Below are 23,132 nucleotides of genomic sequence, written 5' to 3' on the forward strand. Positions count from 1 at the left end.
TTTTTCGAAAAATTTCCAAAATTTAGATTTTATTAAAACTAATGATACAAAAACCAATGCACATTTTATCTCGGACTTGAATAGTTTGCTATAGTACTCATTTCAAGAATGAGCACCAGTTTACATTTTACTTGTTAAAGGTAGTCAATGGAGATGTGTAGAAAATAAAGTTTTCAAAAGCTATGCGCATTAATTTTATTTATAAGAAATTATGTTTGGGTATTATTTTGCTATAACAACGTTACATTATTCGCAAAAGAGTCAATTAACAGAATTGTGAATAAATTTTGCTTACTTACTTGAGAAATATTAGAATTTGAAAAAATAAACAGAAAAAAGAAGAAGATAGAAATAAATGGGTTCTTTTGTAGTAATGATAACTTTAATTTTATTTATAATAAAATTACAAATTTTTTTAATATCCGGAAAATATATAGAAGGAAGAATTAAAACTCATAAGGTGAATATTTTAGTTTTTTAATAAAATTAAAATAAAAATAAAAACAAAATTTTAGGATTGGATATTTTTGACAAGATTTTGTTTTATATCTAAACAAGGGCAATTCGAATATCAAATGGAATTCGACAGAAAAATTGGCGAACCAAAGCTATTACTTTATTATGATGAACCAAATCAATGGCCCGGAGTTTATAAAACTGGAAAAGTTCGTAAAGTGCTATTATCATTAATCCTAATATTTTATAAGAATAAAAAATGAAATTCAAATATTTTGGTTTATGTACTGTATTTATGTACTTATGTATGTGTATATTCTTTCATTCAATTTTTAGACCTGTTCTCAAAAATTGTCGGCATTAAGTATAACAAGTAATCAAATAATTACACTATCAGCTAGAGCACCATATAGTTTTCAATCCGGTTGTATTTTAAGATCCAAAGAATATTTTGCTGAAAAGTAAGGTTTCTGTTTTTATATATGTATGTATGTAAGTAGATATTTTCGATTTGAAAATATTTTTCATTTTAGAACTACTCAGAAACCACAAATGCAGCCGGTAACCAAAAATAGTGAAATAGATAACATAATCAGTTTAAACTCATCTAAGATATTTCCTGAAAGTCTAGTTCAGCTTAATATTTCTTATAATATTTTAAACGACACATATGATTATAATAATTTTAGTACTTTGAATAGTTTTATTGAAGAATTTACAACTGAAAGTAATGATGTTGAAACGACTAAAAAAAAGGTAAGAATAACTTAGTTTACAAATACATACATGCCTATCTGACAATTTAAAAAAAAATAAATTTTTGCTTGAAAAGGAGTTTCTTACATGGGCACCTATCGACGAAATTACTAAGATTGATTTTACTGTAACATGCAACAGCTCAGGTGGGTTTCTATCGGCGAGGAATCGTTGGTGGTATATTGCTATATCAAACTGTGGAAGTAAATATGGAATAGATATAAAATATAAATTTCGAATGACAAATGGTCCACAAGGTGATTTTTGGCACGAACATTTTTCTGCTGATGAAATGTGTAAGAAAATTCATTCCATAGGCTCAGTTAATTTGAGCAATTTGTTAAAATATTTTAAAACTTATTAAATTTTTTGCAGATATTTCACCAATCCTTTTGACTCAAAGTTTAACTTACACGTTCCTGTTGATGGCAATTTTTGTATGTTCAATAGAATTAAAAACCAAACATTTGTTACATTGTACCTACAGATTATTTGGAATTAGCGCTATGTTGCAATATTTTGGAATAATGATATTAGGTGTAGCATGGGCAAAATATGCAATATATGGTGTAGGACCATTTACAACTATTGGAACAATGTTCCAAGGTGCATCTGATATTGTTTATTTGATTTTGTTGCTTCTGTTAGCCAAAGGTTATACAGTAACAAGAGCACGCATATCAATATGTTCAACGATAAAATTTACAGTATTCATAAATGTTTATTGTGTCACCTATATATCTTTATTCATATATCGTGAAGAAGTTTTTGATCCAGGAGAAGTTCTAAATTTGTATGAATCACCAGCTGGCCTTGGATTAGCACTTTTACGTTGCATTGCATGGTGTGCATTTTTACAATCTACTATTCGTACAGTAAGAAAATATCCAGAAAAAATTGGATTTTTTTTACCATTTTCAATGTTAGGCTCCTTATGGATATTAGGAGTTCCATTTGTAACATTAACTGGCATATATTTATTTGATCCATGGGTACGTGAAAGTATTGTTTATGGATTTACAGCTTTTCTAACAACAGTTGGACATTCAACATTTTTATGGTTAACTTGGCCATCAAGAGCCAATCAAAGTTTTCCATATCATATACGTACAAATCACGTAGCTGCTTTGGCAAATGCTTCTGACGAAACATCATCAATTGATTATCCTAGACATATTTATGAACTTTCACCAGAAAATCAACCACAAACAGTAGATGGTCGAATTTTTGAAACAATTGACTATATGCCAAGAGATAAGTTAACACAAATTCATAACATGTTTTTAGCAAAATCATATTATCAAAATGGTTCAACAATACCTAGTAAAATTAGTAACGTTAGAGTTAAGAATTTCGCTAACAATTATCACACTAATTACGGAGAAATACTAAATGAAAATGATGAACAAACATTTAAAACTGAATCACATGGTAATGGTGTTTAAAGAAATTGGCCATATTAAAGAAAACAATTTTAATTTAATTTAAAATTTATTAAATGAAGAAAGTGAAAAATTTAAAATGAACATTGTACAAAAGTACGAGTATCAATTCACTTTCAGGTGAAAAAAAAAATGTTATCCTAGATTTTTGCAATAACTTATTTAAGATGTACATATATTGTTTTTGATTTATTCTCTTGAATTCGGAAACATTCTATTATAGCGATGACTCTCAAGTGATATAAAAATTTTTTATTTGTGAATTCTTAAATAAATTAATAAATTTTAAATTATTGACTAGACCATTGTTCGATTAGTAGTTTTTTTTTTTGGGTTTAATTTTAATATATAAAATTGCACTAAAGTACAAAGAAAAAAATTCTGTATTAAAATAAAATAAAATGTAAATACATTCAATTATTTTGCCTTTATTATTTTTGAAATTTTATAAACAAGCAATATTGTGTGAAAAAAATTACAAAATATGGTAATTATGGTTATTTTTAACATGACTTAAAGAATAACTAGTATTATAACAATTATTTAATTTATAATTATAAATACACCTTTCAAATGTAGTTCGTTAATTGACTAATAAAAAAATATAATTACTATAAAATTGGTAATTTGATTTTTCATATTTTGTAGTCCTTATTTAATTTCCATCTTGCTAAAATTAAATTTATTATTAAATATAAATACGCATCTTTCAAAAAAAAAACAAAAAATAATTGTTTTCTACAAAAATGATACCTTCATATAATAATTTATTAAAAATGCAATTCCAATTCCAATTCCAACTGCACAAAGATGTGAAAAATAGAAATTAGGGAAAGGTTTCCTTTTTTTCATTAGCGTTGATAAAAACCATGTTTTCTTATCTGAATATGGTGGATATCTAGCTCTTTATTATATTAAAAAACAAAAATGGAAAGGCTTTATATATTTAATTGTTCTATTAATTAATTTTGAATATAAACTTACGATGCTAAAAATTCTCCTAATTTATTAAAAGATTTTCCCAAACATGATCTTTTATGGGTAAATGTATCAAACCCATATTTTCCATGATAATGTCCAATTCCACTATTTCCAACTCCTCCAAATGGCAATGAATCAACTATATATGCCAAAATATAAATATTATTTTATATAAATCTAATTTTCCGAGTTTAGATATGCCAAAACATTAATAATACTAAAATGATCATATCAAAATCATATTTATAATAATATCTAAAGATAATTACAAAAGTTTATTTAATGTTATTTTTAAAGTATTGGAAAAAAATTATAAATTTCTAAAAATTTCTATAAATATATACATATATTTCTATGTATATACATACATTTATATTTCTTTATCTAGGATAATACAAATGAATATTACAAATTGCAAGAATTCCTAAAATTTCAAATGTTCTCAAACCCAAAAATTCATTACAAATATTATAATTAATAATGTTTTTACATATTTTTCAATTGAAATACATACGTATTTCCTTTTACATTAAGATACCTTGAATTGGGTTAAATATATAAAAAGAAATGGGAAAATTAAATTCAACCCTGAAATTCAAAAATTCATGTGTAGGGTGAAAGTTCATACGGATTTAACTATGTTATATTATTGAATTTTTGAACTTAAGTGTATGTTAAACTTTAAACGCCAATTTAAATAATAAATATGATTTCAGGTTCATAATAGCCATTTTCAAATTGTTTTAAATATAATGTAATAATATTTAAATTTTTGTTATATGAGTAATAAATATTTCAAACCTTTTTCAATTTGAAGAAGTGTTATTTAATATAATATTAAAAAAGATATTTTAAATAGCATATTTTGAAGTTTTTAATAAAAAAAATAAAGAACTAAACCCCCCTCGTTCTTTATAACAAAAATGATAAACAAATATGAGATTAAATTGAAGTTCATAATTATTTTGGATTCTTATTGGTATTTTATTTTAAAAGATTGGCAATTTATTTAAGCAAGATATTTTGACTAGCCTATTTTCCTCAAAAAAAATATAACTTAAAGAAAATTAAATTAATTTAAATTAAAATGTAGAAAATACAAAAAAAAAACAAGTGTTAGTGAATATTTGCCCGTAGTTTAATTAATTAAAGTTTATTATTTTATTTTTAGTACTTCTATTCTATGAAAGCGGGGACAAATAATGTAAAAATTCTCTTAAAATGTACTTGTTATCGTTATTCTCTTAATTTTAAATCAGTATTTAGTTTAAAAAATTAGTAAAATTAAAGATAGAATTAAGAAGTCTGAAAGTATAGTTTTGAATAGAATTAGAATAGAATAGAAATATAAAATAATGATTAAAATCGATCCATTTAATTTTAAACTTAATAATTAAATATTTCTTCAACGTGAAAAATACAACAGCTTGAGTATTTTAATTTTGCGTTTTCCATGCAATATTAAATGCAAAAATAATTTAAAGTAAGCAAAAATTATTCTTTCCTTTCTTATTATTTTGAAAAGAGTTCTTATAATATTTTTTTGATTATAAAGAATTCTCAAGGCAAGGCAAAATTTACTATATCAAAAGATGCCTGAATAAAAATGAAAATTATTCTAGGTAGTCAGAAAGAAAAGATTAATTTTTAATTACACGATTATCAGGTCTTTTAAAATATATGTACAGATTTAAAATATTGTACCTCCACAATGCATAACTGTGTCGTTTATGCAGATTCCACCACTTGAAGTATTTTTAATTAATAATTTTACATTGTCTTTGTTATTACTAAAAGCATACAATGCTAGAGGATGTTCCCTGTTGTAGCAATAGAGTTTTTTTTTTTTATAAAATATAGAAAATTTTAAAATTTAATTGCTAAATAATAAACTTTTACCATTTCTTTATGATTTATGTACAAAGAACTTAAAAAAATGAAAATATATAAATTAATTTTCAACATATAAAACTATATTTAATGAAAGTATGTACATATGAATGGCATGGATGTAAAGTAAAAATAATTTTAAAGAAAAAGTAAAATATGAAAATCAAAGCAAACTACAGTAATATTGATAGAACCGAACTGCATAGAATTACCTTTAGAACCATTTTAGAAAACCTATTTTACCAAGAATGATCTATAAAACTAGACTTTTTCTACTAATATTTTCTTACCAACATATTGCATAATAGTGTCGTTTATGCATATTGATCCAGACTTTGTTCGCTGAACGAATAAATTTTGTACTTCTGTTTCAGTTGAAAACAAATATATAACGAGAGGTGGCTCTCTGACCATACACAACAAAATATTATATTTATTGTTCACAAAAACATTCAAAGCATTCATTTTCATTTTTTTTTTAAAATTAACTCAACAAAACAAATGATAAAATGTGAATGATTCGATAAAATGAACGAAAAAAATGTATCATTTCAAATATTAGTCAAAATGCTTTTAATATTATACCTGGAATTTATAAAATTAATTGCGTCATAAACATTATCGACATTTAAAATTGGTAAAACTGGACCAAAAATTTCTTCTTGCATGATAGGATCATCAGCTTTCACATCTACTAAGATTGTTGGTTCAATAAATCTTGACGTTGCATCATATTTTCCACCAACAGCTATATTTCCAGATTTCATCAAGCCAAGAATTCGCCTTAAAAAAACAAATTTAATTATTTTCAAAACTATTAAATTAAACATTAAATTTTATATAAATTCATAAAAATACATACTGAAAATTGTTGTTATTGACTATTCTGCACAAATCTTCACTATCTTTTGGATTTTCCCCATACCACTCCCTTAAAATTTTGGTACATTCGTCTATAAATTTTTTTTCCACACTTTTTGAACAAAGTATATAATCAGGAGCTATACAAGTTTGACCGACGTTGATTAGCTTTCCCCATAAAACCCTTTTAGCTGTGATTTCCATATCAGCTGAGCTATCTATGTAACAAGGGCTAAATAATTTAAAAAATATAAGCATATTACTCCTGACATACGTATCTTTTCTTTTTACAATTAAGTAAAGTATTATAAATTAAAGGTCACATTACAAAAATTTGTTATCTGTATAAAAAAACGTTAACTATAATTAGATAGTCCAAAAATTGAAACAATATTTAATGATTTTCTACGTACATAATACTCGTAACTATGTAATTTTATAAGTTTTGATAACCAAAGTGAGGTCATGGTTTTTAGGATCTGAAATTTCACGTGAAGGTAAACAAGAAAAAGATAAATGCCTTTAAAAATATTAATACAAATATAATTCGAAAAAAATTTTTCGGAGCGTCAAAACTTGAGAGGCAAAAAAGGATTCCTGAATCCTAAATAATATAAAAGACAAAAACGTCTTTCGAATGGTAAATTTTTTGATTGGGTACTCAGTTAAGCAGCGAATATTGATTATGGTTGACATATGTAAATTGTATAAGAAAATATTAATATGTGATCATAGAAATGTTAAATAACCTTTTTCCACCCAACTCCAGAGTTACTGGGGTAAGATGTTTAGTAGCAGCTTCATAAACGATTTTACCAACTTTTGTTGATCCAGTAAAAAACACATAGTCAAATTTTTGTTTCAATAATTCTGTTGTTTCATTTACTCCACCACATACCACTGGATAACATTCCTAAAAATTTTATTTCAATGAGATATTTACATACATGTAGTTGTGTGTATGAAATTATTACTTGTTTTTTTAAATTGAAAAAATTATAAGTCATATTAATTATTATAACTTACAGAGTCTAAATATTTTGGCAAATATTCCTGTATAAATTTTGCGCAATTTACTGATACTTCACTTGGTTTTATTATCACACAATTTCCTGCGGATATCGCAGCAGCTACCGGCACCTGATCATGCGATTAATAAAATATACAGAATTAATATTAATAGAGTTAATTTTAATAATTTACCAGCAGCAACTGAAGAGGGTAATTCCAAGCTCCCATAACTAATACTACGCCATAAGGTTCTTTATATATTAAGACATCATCTAGGAGGTTTACTACGGTTTTCTCAGGCTAAAAATTTTATATATGTATGTTGACTTTGATTTTGTTAAACCATATATAAATTAAAATTACCTTCTCTGGTTTGACCCACTCGTCTAAATTGTATAAAATATTCAAAATATCATTTCTCATTATTTCTATTTCAACAAGAGTGCTTTCTTGTTTATGTCTTCTTAAATCTGAATTTAAGGCACCAACAATTTCATTTTCATGCTCTTCAAATAATTTATACAATTGCTCCAACTGACGTCGTCTAAAAAATCATATTAAATATGGAAACCTCTATTTATTTTCAAAACGCAACTAAAAAAAACTTACCTAAATGCAACATTTTTAGTTTTTCCGCTAAGAAAAGCCGATCTCGTCCTAGCAACTACCTAAAATAAACTTTGATTAATCCAGTTTGTAACTCAAAAAAAAATTACCTCTTCCATTGTTCCAGATCTATTTAACAGATGATTATCTGCAACGTGAATGAAATAAATGAATGCAAAGATTTAACAAAGTAATCAAGTAATATAAAATTGATTTTGTTAAGTTGTCGGAATTATACATTGTTAGTATTCAATAAAAATAGTTCCTCACATAATGGTTCCTTATCGTTAAACATTATGATAGAATAATGCCAATTAAAAATTTTAATTAGGTATTTAAAAAAATTTTTGTATTCCTATTCTTTGTTTACAAAATTATCGAAAAAATTTTCGTGTTAAATTGAAAAGTTCAACTCCAAATTTTCATGTGTAAATATACACTTATGTTAAAAGGGCTGCCGTTGCAGGAAATTTTTATGAAAATAATTAAATATATGCCTGGATGTACAAAGTAAAGAAAACCCAACTTTAACTAAATGTACATACGAACGTTTACGTTACGTTTTCTTGTTATTTTCCCTTATAGTTAAAAATAGCAAGAAAACGTTTCCTTGTAAATTGAGATTGCTCGATTTTATTTCAATTTATTAACTTTTTTATAATGTAGATGATTATAAAAAAAACTGCAAAAATGTTAAATTTTCTTAGGATCTGCAATGCGACATTCAAGACTAGCAGAATAGTAATAAGACATTTTCTTTTTTAATAAGCGCACTTTTTCTTTGTATTTGAACTAAATTTTTCAACAGAAATCCCCTACATACCCTGATTGATTACTCTCTAAGCGAGTAATTAATAAGTCGTATACATTCAATTTAAAATGCGAAATATATTCAAATATTTAGACATATCAAGTGTACAATTCACACTGCCCAAAGTGTAAACAGTCTGTGTTTTTCCGTTTACAATTTCCTTTCTATTCTAATAAGAGTAGAAAAGTTATAACAAAACATTTTTTTCTGTAATCTAATGTTGAATGAACTCAAATTATATCAGCTGTTGCACAAATATAATATAATGTGGGAAATTTAAACTTCAAACAAAATGCCAGAAATTTTGGATAATTTTAATTGCAATTTTTGTATCCAATTGAGAAGATGAAAGTTCTGATTTGAGAGTGACTAAAACAGATGACTGAAAAATAGTAATATAGTCAGGCTATATTTTAAATTTCAAAAAAATGTCTGTGGTGAGAGAATATAAAAATTGAACACCGACATTATGTATTTAAATTATTGTTCCAACATTTTACAGCAAAAAACAACAACTTCTATATCAGCTCGTATACGTATGTATGTACGTTCTTGAATAATTATGTTTTTTTTAACAAAAAAAGTAAGAAAAAAAATACTATATTTCTTTGTTAATAGTAAACAGTGTGACCAACTTTTAATTTATCAAATAATCCATGCTGGCAATTTTTAATTAAAAATATCTTAAAAATACCTAGTATCTTAAGTAAAAAAATCTAATTGGAATTACTTTCAAATTCACAATAAACTTACAATTTTTAACATATTTTAAAATTTACATACATACGTGTATTATTGCATTTCTACTATTTTCAATTATTTGGATTAATTTTAGCTAAAATATCTATTTGAATTTCAACGCAACCACAAATAACTCATTAACTGCTTTCAGGATACAAAAGTCGTCGCGTCGCGTAAAATCTGTAATTGCACGTTTCTCCTCTCTTTCATATATTCAAAATTATGAGATAAATTAAATGAGTTGTATTTTGAAGCAATTTAATTTTACTGCTTCTCGAGTTTATCCTAACTTACTAACACATTAAATAATTTAAATAATAGGTTGCAATATAAAATAAAAATTAATTAAATGAAAAAAAACTGCATGTCATAATGCAGGTAATTCAACATTTTTTTGATCTTTGGTTTAAAAAACCAGCTTTTAGAATTTTAAAAATGACCTTCATAAATTAATTCTACTAGTTTTTTAGTACCAAAGTTTGCAGTTAACTGTTTCTTTTTTTTAATTAATGCATTTAAAAAAATTTGTTTTTTTGCATTATGTAAATATTAATTGTATCTTTTTATATCTTTTTTATTTAAATAACTAATTTATTCTTGCCCATTTGTGATTTTTTATTTAGTGAATTTTAAAATATGACAAAAAAGTTTCTGCATACCTCAATCTAATGAATATTTTATGAAGACACATAATTATATTCAACGATATTCTTTATTATTGTAATACATACATAATACATACATTCATCTGTGTTTTTTTAAATATTTATTGGTTTTGTTTCACAAAAAAAAAAAAAAAATGAAAGATACAAGCATCATCAATAAAATCGTACTCATAATCGCGTTTTATTATGATTTTGAAAGATCTCTTTGCGTGTATAGCCGATACGGCGTATGTACATATATGTGAGTATATGTACATATGTACGTGTTATATTTTGTATACAGTCGGTATAATTTATTCAGTTTCTAGTGAGTCATAATAAATTTTATGTTTTATGTTCCGCTTTTTTTTGTTTTTTTCTGCAGACAACGAATAATATTTAAAAATTTTTTTCTTTTTTTCTAAATGAGCGGGAAAAATTTCTAACTTTAAATAAGATTATGTTGAAAAGATTCCAAATATTCGATATTGTTATTTTGTTTATATAATATACATACCTACTTAATGATAATGCAAAATTTTATGAAAAAAAACAAAAATATTGTTTAACTGCAAAGTTAACACTTTGGTACTAAAAAATTAGTAGAATTAATTTATGAAGGTTATTTTCAAAATTCTAAAAGCCGGTTTTAAAGATGAAAAAAAAAACAAATTTCTAGCATATAAAGAGTATTTATACTGAACATTAATATTGACCGTTAACTTATATAATTATTTATGTATTTATAAAATTAAGAAAAAAAAACAGGAAGTAAAAAATTGTACAACATTTAAAAATTCAATTTTAATTAAAAGCTGTAAATATATACACTTTTCTATTTAAATTTAAAAATATCTTTCTATCCGGAATAAGATTCTTTTATGACCGTATGTGTAAACATCACTTGATTACTTTTATATTATAACCTTTATGATAATCGAAAAATTATCATATACATACTGACTGATTACTTACGGTATTGTCAAATTGTAATTATCATATTTTACTAACCGTTTTTTTTTTTGCAAATTCCCGCAAATATAAATGTATTAATGGCATGGTTATAAAAATTTGGAATTTAGACTTGAATTTTGTATCAGAACTTTTGGTCAATATTTTTTTTATCTTGTCATTATTTTTTTAAATCTTCTCATACAAAACGAATGACTTTAGAGCAAATAAGTACACTGATCAAGTTTTGCTTACTACATCACGAATTAAATATTGTATATCGTAGAATATCGCCAGAAGACTCTCCCTGAGATCGGAATTTTAATAATACTGTACGTTAATACAGGAAAATTATAACTACATATATGTCATGGTGCCGAATTGACTCTTCAAATTTATCGTTATCTCCTTCACGGAAAAATTTTGTTCCTTTACAAAAATTGAAATCAAGCTGATATCGATAAAGAATTTATTTAAATAGAATGAATGTTTTTTACATAAATAAATTCTGTTACATTCTTGTATGATTTCTAGATACATAATTCTTTGATATTGCAAGAATGAAATAGCAAGAATGCAACAAGTAATTGTTTTTCTGTTAAAAAACATTTTGACATGACCGTTCTTGCACCTTTTAATTTTTATGTTAGCTATCTTTTTCGAAAAATATAACTCCTAAACATAAGCCAAATTTTATGATAATAAAATTTATTCATTAGAATTCTCTAATTCGTTCTACTCAAATTTAAAATTATATTATGTAAAATTAAAATGTGCTATTTGACAAACAATTGCTTTCACCAACAACATCATTTAACAACACCATTGATTTATCCCAATTAATGAATTCCCCTTACAGAGTTATAATTCATTTAAAGGACCAATCTTTATGAAATAAAATTGTTTATTTTTGTTTTATGAATTAATACTTATATTAAAATCCAATTTTGGTAAAATTCAAAAAATTTAAATTTAAAATAAAATTAATTGAATTATTAACCTTGATTTAAAAATAATAAAGGTTGCAATGTATATTTTGATTCCTACATATTACGCACTTACATATTTATTATCAAGTTATTTACCACAAGAAATTTAAACTTGTTTTTAACAAGATATAATATTACTAAAGAACTTTTATAATTTTTTTCTTTAACATTTAAACTGGTTTATTTGACAATGTACCTTTACACATATACATGCATACATATATGGATATGTATATAATTATTGAATTTAAATGAAAGTGGTTTAACTTTGATTTTCTATTGTTATTTCTTAATGTAAGTATATTATGTATACATAGTTCTTGTTTTTCATTAACGCTTTAAGAAAGTTTCCTTTAAGTGATAACCTTTTTGGAATTGTAAATTTAAAATCGAATGTATCTTTTATACTAATTGAATTTCGCAATGCATGAATATTTTGCAAAATATCATATATATATACTCGTATATTCGAAATGCACCTGAAAACTTGTATTGTATAGTTTTAGCAAAGAAAAATTTCAGTTGAAAAATTGACATTTCCTTTGTATCTGTACTGATGTTTTTGAATTGCAAAATTAATTTTAAAATAGCGGTTTCGTTAACTCTATATATTCTTCCTTTTCTTAAAAAGTGAAATAAAAACAGTATTCTAAAAAAGAAAAATAAACAATTTTTAAAAAATTTTATGTGTAGTTAAATATAAAAACTGTCTAATTACAAAGTTTCCTTCTTGACCACAAACTTAATACTACTCACTCTTCCGTTTATTATTCAAGATAATCTTAAACCTCATAGGCACTCATTGCAACAAACATTTGAGTTAGTAGTAAAACTACTGCCATAATGATATACATATATGCATACATATAAAAAATTATCACATATTTTATTATTGGAAAGCTTAACTTTAATTAATTCGTATAATATTATTGTTTTACTTAGCAATTAAATTTTATTCAATGGGTAAAGTTTAATCTATATGTATTTATGACATTCATGAATTCCCGATAGTTCTTATAAATTAAATTAAATTTTTTAAGTACCCTAACATTAAATTTCCAATTAAAATTTTTTTTTCTTCTTTACTCCATTTGGAAGCATTAGAATCTTCCCATTTGGCTTTAGCGTCAAGCATTAGTTTTATAGGTTATTGAGTTATCTAGCTAGGCGGTGAACAGCCTTTCGCAGTTTCTTTTAATATTAAATGTTAAAGGTTATTGATGTTGATTGTTTATTTTTTTATTGAAATCGAATATTGTAGATATATAGGCAATTACTTTTATTTAATTTTCAGTGTATATTAATATAAATTATATATTAATAAAATTATTATAGTGAATTCGAAACCCTTCGGTTACAGAACCGGTACCATAACCACTATGTACCTTTGGTCAGATCCAATTCAAATTAATTAAAGGTTAAATTTGATTTGAAAAACTAAAATTAAATAAACTTTACAATTTACTTATACATGTATGTCGCCCCTTGGAAGGACAAAGTGACCGAATCGTGACAATCGAGGTTGATCAAATTTTTATATTTTCTGATTATGATATTTCTATAAACAAAAAAATGTACATAAATTCCTTCAACTCAGAAATAGTAAAACAAAAAAAATTAAATTAAAACTGCTTGAAAAGGAACCGATAAACTTAAAATTATGAACTTAACAATAATGTTTTTTGTACTTTGGTTATTCTTTTGCTCCCGAGCACAATACACAATACAACATGTACATATGTATCTATACACATGCATATACATAGATTAAACTTATCGCTCTGTTATCACTTGAATTAAACGGTGATTGTGCTACTTTAAATTTTTTCTATAAAAAATTTTATTATGCAAATTTTCATTTAGTACACACATTACAATTTTTGTTCCATATATGTACATGCATACATATATATGAATGCATTCATGAAATTTATAGATGTATTTTTTCGAAGGGCCGCCTTTCAGTATGTCATAAAATGTTTTTAATAATTTTTTAATTGTTTGAACTTAAGCTTTTGTATCCTATATGTAACCTTTAATTTTTTAAAATCACAACTATAGGGTTCTATTGTTTTATGAATGTGTGTTGATTATTTTAAAATAAACATTTTTCGTACTAGATTAATTAAAATAATATGTAAAAAATTATATGGATGTATGTAGATTTAATTTTTTTAAAAATTTTACCAAAAAACCGTAATAAATTGAAATAAAAATAAATTATTATCAAGAACAATAATAAATAAATATTAATAAATTAAACTATATACTTTATATATGAATGAAAAACATACTTGTAAAAAAAAAAAGAAGCGAAATTTAAAGAACAAAATGACCAAAAACAATAACGAAAAAAAACCAAATTTCAAGTATTCCGCGGCTGACTAAAAAATGAACTTTTTACTTCGCTTTGTTTAACAGTACTACTTTTAGATTGTTTTTATTTAAAGCTCTATATATAAATTTTAATTGATAATAATTTTTGCTTTAGGTTTTTTATCATGCACACTTTATTTAAAATGAACACATACTCATATATGTACAATATACTTTTGATTACTTTTATATACACATAAATATCAATAAATAACTTATATACTTTTTATATTTTTTATATATTGTGATGGCATGTATGTATGTACATATGTATTTGGTTAATTGCTAATCGCATTTTTGAACTGGTTTAATAAAAATCTTGAACTTGGACTTAGGATTGTTGTAAATTTTTTTTTTTTGGTTTTTTTTTTCATATTTTTTTATTTTTAGTTTTATTTCTCATATCTTATTGCTTTTTTTTTTATTTATGTTGATATATTTTTTTTTGTCTTTAAATTATATTTTGTATAAAAATCTGCAGTTTATAAAATTTTGTTCAAAAAATTCTGCAGAATTAATTTTTTTTTTTAAAAATTCAGTTATGAATAATATTATTATATTTTATTTTTTGTTTTTTTTTTTTGTTGTTGTATATAATCTCTTGCAAATGTTCGAATTTATATTGTTTAATAACAATAATAACATCGCTAAATGTTATGACAAAGCAAAATATGATTGTTGGTATGTTTGTACAAGTATGTATAATAATCGTATGGAGCTCATTTCATTTTTTGTTTTATATACATTAATATTATATACAACATAATTAATATATAAAAAAAACTAATAAGCATAGAAAATTGAATGTTATCTTTGGTATTCTGTTTACATTATTTTATTAGTTATTGTATTTTTTTTTTCAACTTACTAGTTATAGTAAAGTGGTGCAGAATAAGTGTTTCATATTATACGTTTCATTGATATTTTAGTATTTTTATTAGAAATAAAATATCTAATAAGAGCTCAGTAAAGTGAAAAAAAAAATGCAGTAACAGTAGAGATTTTCATAAACGCAATACTGCAAAACAATAACTGCGAAACGCAATGCTACAAACACATAACACATCGTGATTGATGTTCAACATATTTTTAATTTATCTATAATATCAAAAAAAGTTCATTATGTTCTATATTGCAAGAAGTCTAAATTTCGCTATGTTGCGAGAATTTCATGAATAAGATAGATTAGCAAAATTTCTTTTTAATTTTATAAATGCAATATATGGCGCAGTTTTCACTATATATCGCGACTAATGTATTACATAAGCCAAAATGTATAACGTCTACCAAAATGTATAACGTCAATTTTGTAATATAACAAAATAACGTTCAATTTTCATTTATAAATAGATGAACATTTGACATTAGAGCATTTAATAATAAATTGGGATATAAAATATAAAATACTTTTGAATAATATTAATATGTATGAAATAATAATATATGTATGTAACAGAAGGATATTGATACGAGTATATAATTTATTTTGAGAAAATAAAGATGATAAATATTTTTATAATTAACTTTTATAAAAACAAGAAACTTATAAATCTGTCCTAAGAACTCGTTTTTATACTCTTGAATAAATAATATTGTTATTTTTCTTTAAAATCAAATTTTATTTTGTTATAAATTTTGAAAACTTTTTAATGCGGAGAAAAATAAAAGTTAATTAAAATTCAGATATTTTTTTATTATTATAATATAGTGAATAAATATTAATGTTACAACCTGTTCTGAAACCAAATTTTATTATTGTTCATGCATATACTGCAAACATATATGTATGTTTTGTATACATACGTATACACATATTTTTTAGATGTTTCTTTCTTATTTTTTTTTTTTTAATATTTATAATAAATGATAGAATTTTTGAAGGTTAACAAATTCTAAGCCTAATCATAATAAGTATTCCATTTTTACTTTTTAAGGTATTCATACTTAAAAAAGAAACGAACACATTAAATAAAAAGAAAAGTGCAAATCATTGTAGAATGTGCAGTAAATATAATATTACTTATGTATATAAGTATGTATATATGTATGTACATAATTCTGCCCACGGTGATAACATTTATTTAGTGTAAATTTTGGGAGAGTAAAATTCAAAAACGAAAAAAAATTTTCAGATTAACGTTTCCCAAAAAAAAAAAAACTTGTACGAGTATATGGGCAAAGTGGCGAAAAAAATATTTCCATATTTAGAAAAAAGATCCAAGTCGAAACAATATTGCTTATAGTATAAACTAGATATGTTAACCATAAAATAAAATTTAACAAAATTATTTCGTAGATTTGCATTAACAGTATAGAAATTTTTATATTTTTGAAGTTCAATGTCAGTTTTAGAAACAGTGAAGTGAATTTGCGATCAATGTTGCAAGTGGTGATCTTATGTTAGAATTATTTTCATTATTATTAATTTAAAAATATTAAACTTTTAGTTATAAATTAATCAAGTTTAGCACTATGAAAATGGAAACTATTCTCAAGACTTTTTAAAAAACAGACAAAATATTCTCAGAGCTCTTATGGTTGAGGATTTCTTAGATCCTTTGGTTTCCATATTATCGATTTATAGAAATGTCTCCAAACAAAAAGCTGCAGACATTTTTGACGTGTCACATTATATGTCGTGCTGCATAGTTTTACAAGCTCTGCTCAACAAAATTATTTTGACAAATTCTAAAAATTCATTTTATATATTAATTTTTCATACGCTATGAATATTCCATAAATTCTTTGTTCTTATATTAGGAAAATTGTTTTTAATTTATAGTTTTGTATCTTCCCTCTTCGTTTTTTTAATTTACGCCTACGAACAACTTAATGTGCTTAACAAATTCAAAAGTCAATGAATGTAAAGGCATGTAAAATTAATGAACGTAAAGGTTACAATGAAAAAACAAATGAAAAAATATTCAATTTTTCTATTTGATATACCACAAAATGTAAGTTATGGTAAATCTGTAAATACATTAAACGTAAATTATGGTAAATCTTAATTACATCTTCCAAATTATAATTTCATTATAACAATTAGGAGACACTTTACATAACACTTTTACCTAAATTCAAAATGAACGGCAATCCAATTTATTTATAAATTAAAATTATGCTGAATAACAAAAACTAACGTTGCACTTTTAGCTTAATAAACGCCTTATATATGTACATAACGTTCTTGTGACTTTAAAATTGCAGTTATAGGAATACATGCAGAATTGTATTTTAATATTAGTACCACGGCAATTTCGAAATCAAAATATATTTTAAATTTTGATATTAGGATTTGGAAAAATTCTAAAACCTGTAAATTAAAATACATACATGCATACAATACATTTAAATCTACATATTTTGCATATAAAACCCAATTCCGAAAAACTATCAATTTTTTATTTGTTGGCTTTTTTCGTCTGATGTTTTTACATTTTTGAACTTAGTATTACAACAGTATGTAGAAAAATTTTAAATATAAAACTTGAATTTCAAGCTTTTTGTTTTATTCTTGAACAGTAGGAAAATAAAAAACGTTAAATGTCTAAATGTCTAAGGTACAATTTCTATAATTAAATTTGAACTTCACTTTAGATTAAATTAATTATTGAATAAGCTTTCTCAGTTTTTCACAAGTAGTATATAGTAATTCTCTTTAGCACGCATTACGGGGCAGTGTTTGTGCAAAAAAAAACCGATATTTTGGCAAATGAATTTATCAATACAATAATAATTACGTATCTACTGTATCTACTGTATTTGCAACAATGACAATCTGAATAATAAAAATATTTTTTAATGACCACTGCCGGTACTGCACACGAATGAACACAATTTATTTAACTTGGACGGAATAATAGAGTTTTGTAATTTTTTGATTTAACAAATAATTTTCATCCGGAAGAATTTTTAAAATAATTAATTAAATTCAATTAATATTGTAAAGTTACCAAAGTTGTTGATTGTTGTGATTTTCAATATAATAAGATTTTTTTTGTAGAAATGAGAGTTTTGGTAAATAACTCAACATGTTATATAAACGCGTATTGTTATGCATATGTATGTATGTTTATTATGTAGCGGAAGTATACAATATATACATATGAACTGTGTTTAATAAAATATTTTATACGAACTCATATTTTTAATATCAACATATTAACATTGTATGTATGTAGCTATATGTTATATACATATTTATACATATGTACATATATATGTAAACAAACAAAATAAAATTTAGAGTAGGAATTTCATGCCAAATTTTAAAAATATAATCAAATAAATTTATTATTCAAAATATATGAGTATTTATTCAATCAAATAAGTTAAAAGTTACCAGTTTAGTAATTAAAACAAATACCTTCTAATATTTTTATAAAAAATACTAAATATAACAGTATAATGTACAATACTTTCTCATAATACCTATTGTCATTATTTTTCTCCTCAAAATTTTAATGCAAATGTTTTTGCTATTCATATTTTAAACCATTGTAGTCAAGTAAAACAAATTTTAAAAATCACATGTGAAAATATGTAAGTACGTACATAATAATATTTAAAATTTGTCAGTGCTTTATGATTGTGATAACAAAAATATTTGTTCGGTTTTCAGCAAAATGGCTCAAGAAAAATCTAAATGGGCAAATTGAATCAGAATTTTCGATATTTTTACATCAGTTTTAGTTAAAGAACCTTATACAGCTGAGAAAATATAACTGGAGTGAGTGAGTATCTATTTATTTTTTTAGTTTTCTTTGGCCGTTAATAAAATTATCGAAAATTCACTTTAGCGCGTGCTTCCCTTAAAATCATAGTAATCGAGCAAAAGAAAATTTAATTGCATTAAAAATTTCCTATTTGATAAAGAAGGAAAGAGTAAACACTATTTTGGTATAGGGAAAAAGCCGTCAAATTAATAACAAACATCTTAGCTCAATACCGTAAACAGTGTAAGCCGTCCGGGATTGAATAAAAACTTAGATTTTGTAAGCTCATTACATTATTTTCACATTTAAACTGATTTTTCACATTTTCTGCTTGAATAGAAATTTTGCTATTTTAAATTCTTAAAATAATAATATTAACTCGTACCAAATTTGAATCATTTTCAACTCTATTACATGGGCTATTCTTTATTATTAACCTACACGCCCATACATATGTATATGTGTATATGTATGTATGTACATAATTATATACATTTTAAATAAATTATGTACAGATAGGCAAACAATTTTGTATAAGTTTACAAAGTATAAAATTTTCATAAAATCTTACCAATGTCAATAATTTCATTTTCTTTTTTGTGAGTAAGCTTTCCCATTTTTGATTCAAAAATTTTTCAATCTGAAATAAAATAAATTTTATAAGATTATTAACAATTTATAACAAAAACAAAATTCTTTTTATGTTACTCTTTTTAAAAAAAATATTGTATATTCAGAAATTTTATTTTTTTACTACTTTTATTTAAAGTGTTTGTAAATATGTGTATATTTGTTTTTATTTATACACACATACATATATCCAAATTTAGACCTTACTAGGTCCTATTTTCAAGTTTATCAAGATATTTAACTGGTAAAACTCACTGGTACTATCTGATGTATGTAATGTAAATTGTAATTAAATAATGTAATAGCTAATCAGTCATGCATACACACATATGTAAGTATGTATAACTTGTTAAATCAAATATTTTTTCAAGTTGAATTAATAATTAATATTCTATTTAGTGTTTCAACTCTTTATAACAACAAAAAAAAAAATAAAAGCTCGGCACAACAATTTTAAAATTTCAATGATGAATATTTTTATATTTCACTTTTTATTTATTGTAAAAGTAAGAAAAACTTAACTCTTAGGATGCCTTTCAGAATTTTTCTTTTACGACAAAATTAACTAAAATTATAATAAATATTTCTTAACAATATCACAATGTCTTTACTCTCTTATAGAACACAGTAACTTGCCTTTATAATAAATGTACGAATTTTGTGAATTTATAATTAAAATAAATATCAAAAGTATTTAATTAAAAGTACCTACAGAATCCAATAATTTAACAAATTTTACTAGATTATTAATATTTATGTAATTAGATTTTTTTGCAATGAAAACTTTTTTTTAACTTAAATAAATAAATAACAAAGATAAATAAATTTGATGCAATTTCTAGAATGATAATAAAAATATTAAATTTACACTTAAACTTTAATTCTTGACGAAAAACAAAATGTTATTGAATATAAAAATAAAAATGTGATTATGTGCTTACTTGTGCGTATTTGTATTTAAAATATTATGAAGTAAATACATGTACTTGGACGTTGTTAGCGTAGAATAAATTAAAAATGATTCAACAATATTATTACAAAATAAATTTATTAGAAAAGCAATTTACCGTTAAAAAAAAGAAAAAATTATATACACACCATTTGTACAGTAGAATTTCTATATTTTTAATAATTTTTCATATTTCACATTTGACATTTACGATTTTTAAGAGACTATTTGGTCGGATTGAAAAGAAATAAACTTTGTACTAATTGGAGTGCGTAGTTTAGGATAAATATAACTAATATGTTAGGAAATCTTATATAAGTGAATATGAATAACAGAGTTTAATATTAATATTTTCAAATTTGATATTTTTTGATTTTCGAATTCCTTTTAACAATAATACCTTTAAAAACTAATGGTAAAGTTATTATAATAAATTTTTTTATTAAATATATTTAAAATTTGAGAAATCATATATGAGAAATCAATGGATGGACCTGTCTTGATTGTTCTGATAAAAGATATAAAAATCTCAAAATTATATATTTTGTGTCGAACAAATTTATAAATATTTTTTCTGTTAAACTTATTTTTTAAAATGTGACCTGACCCAATTTTTTGATATTATATTGTTTAATAATAATTGTATATACATATCAACATGCCCATCTATTAAAAACCGTTTTGCATATTGAATATTATAATATTTTTTTTATACATATACATATATGTACATACATACAACTACATATACTTTTATTTCATAAATTCTCAAATTATAAATTTTTTTTAACCATTACGTTTATGTTTTATTTCTATTTCTTCGATAAACTGATATTATTGGTACAATATACAAACACACATATTATGTCCATAAGTAAATGAAGAAATTTAAATGATTGTAGTTAAAAAGCCAGAGAAGAAAAATTTTGTAAATAATTGAAAAGCTATTTATGTAATAACCGCTTATTTTCAATTAGTATTGCGTGCAGCACAGGTAAAGAGCTACATATTGATTACGAAAAAACGTTTCATACATACAAAAATAATATACTATATATATATATAGGTACATATGGATGTAATAATTTTAATAAATATGTATAACTATAGAGCTCTACATTCTTTATAAGCAAACGCTAGAAAATAAAATATTCGCAGTAAAATTTACACAATTTAGCTATGTACATATGTGCATATAAGAAAAAAGTTTGCCGTAATTCAAAACTTTTTATTAGCAAGTTCTTTCTTTTTTTTATTAATTGCAATAGGTAAGGTGAATTTTAATGATTTTTGTTAATAATAAAAGTGTGAGCATACCAAATTTTGAAAAATTCTAAAAAAATAAACTGTTTTTCAAACTCACTTGGGTTTCTAATTTAAAGAAAACACAGGATTGAATCAAAGGATCTAATCGATCAAATTTTAAAATACTTCTGCCGGTCCATTACAAACTGTAGCTGAGCTATGTTGCTTTTCAAAGATACAATCGAAAACAAAGAAATGGTGTACACGGAACAAGAGTTAAATTTTGAAATTACATGATCTTGCCTGCCCATTTTCAGATTTAAAACGTGAAATTTATTACTCAACAAGTATCATCCTAATTATTATTTGTCAAATAATAATTATTTTTAAGCTTTATTTGACATACAGTTAATAAAAACCACCTGTTATGAGAGTACAAAATATCAGAGGAAGAATAAGGTTTAATACAGAGTTTGGCATGATACATACCTATATACATATATAAACTTCTCTTATATATTTACATAGGTATGTATCATGCCAAATATATTTTGTAAAATATATTTTCTATGCCCAATGTTGCCATTACTTTTAAAATAATTTAATATTTAAAATATTTAATTTATTTTACTTTTTCCACCGATTTATTCTATTGTATTTCAAATTATTAATGAATATTGCTTAATTTATTTAAACTATTTATTGCAACACGAATACGAGAGTACGTATGTATGTATGTATGTAAGTTTAATATTATATTCAAAATATAATTGCTGTAATAACAACTTAAAGTCATTTGTCGAAAATCAATAAAAAAATTTTATGATCATATTGTTTTCTTCATGTTTTAATTTTCACATTTTGTTTTTGATTTTATTTGAAGGTAAGTTAGTTTTATATTTTTACTGTAATACTTACTTTAATATTTACAATATAAACCTAAGCCAAATTATTGGAAAAAAGTATTTTTTAACACTTTGTTTTGTATTATTTTTAATTTTTTTTCAATAAAATAATTGTTAAATCAAAAGATTGAAGTAAATTCGTCGTACTTTTGTTTTCATACAATCTGGTTTTT

The 23,132-nt window shown here is 23.7% G+C and overlaps 2 protein-coding genes across 7 annotated transcripts; one reads left to right on the top strand and one right to left on the bottom strand.

The window, feature by feature from the left end:
• Nucleotides 1–368: 368 nt before the first annotated feature.
• LOC129607491 (transmembrane protein 145-like) lies at nucleotides 369–2,724 on the top strand. Its single transcript, XM_055518520.1, has 7 exons — nucleotides 369–460; nucleotides 516–665; nucleotides 793–917; nucleotides 990–1,112; nucleotides 1,158–1,212; nucleotides 1,289–1,508; nucleotides 1,588–2,724. The coding sequence occupies exons 1-7, from the start codon at nucleotides 374–376 to the stop codon at nucleotides 2,655–2,657; spliced, it is 1,830 nt and encodes a 609-aa protein (XP_055374495.1). The 5' UTR covers nucleotides 369–373; the 3' UTR covers nucleotides 2,658–2,724.
• A 354-nt stretch (nucleotides 2,725–3,078) lies between these two features.
• Nucleotides 3,079–23,088, bottom strand: LOC129607538 (aldehyde dehydrogenase, dimeric NADP-preferring). Of its 6 annotated transcripts, none has more exons than XM_055518578.1 (14): nucleotides 22,973–23,088; nucleotides 19,802–19,870; nucleotides 8,114–8,151; nucleotides 8,007–8,065; nucleotides 7,761–7,941; nucleotides 7,590–7,697; nucleotides 7,413–7,526; nucleotides 7,136–7,299; nucleotides 6,388–6,618; nucleotides 6,111–6,308; nucleotides 5,340–5,455; nucleotides 3,639–3,774; nucleotides 3,408–3,558; nucleotides 3,079–3,324 (listed from the first exon to the last, which is right to left on the bottom strand). In XM_055518578.1, the coding sequence occupies exons 2-14, from the start codon at nucleotides 19,845–19,847 to the stop codon at nucleotides 3,310–3,312; spliced, it is 1,557 nt and encodes a 518-aa protein (XP_055374553.1). In that variant the 5' UTR covers nucleotides 19,848–19,870; nucleotides 22,973–23,088; the 3' UTR covers nucleotides 3,079–3,309. The 6 variants fall into 6 exon arrangements, with proteins under 6 accessions (XP_055374553.1, XP_055374554.1, XP_055374555.1 ...); XM_055518579.1 differs by lacking the exon at nucleotides 5,340–5,455 and adding an exon at nucleotides 5,816–5,931; XM_055518580.1 differs by lacking the exon at nucleotides 22,973–23,088 and adding an exon at nucleotides 20,569–20,683.
• Between the last annotated feature and the right edge of the window lie 44 nt (nucleotides 23,089–23,132).

Source organism: Condylostylus longicornis, unplaced genomic scaffold (genome assembly GCF_029603195.1).
Source record: "Condylostylus longicornis isolate FDR11 unplaced genomic scaffold, ASM2960319v2 ptg000027l, whole genome shotgun sequence".
NCBI classification, from domain to species: domain Eukaryota; kingdom Metazoa; phylum Arthropoda; class Insecta; order Diptera; family Dolichopodidae; genus Condylostylus; species Condylostylus longicornis.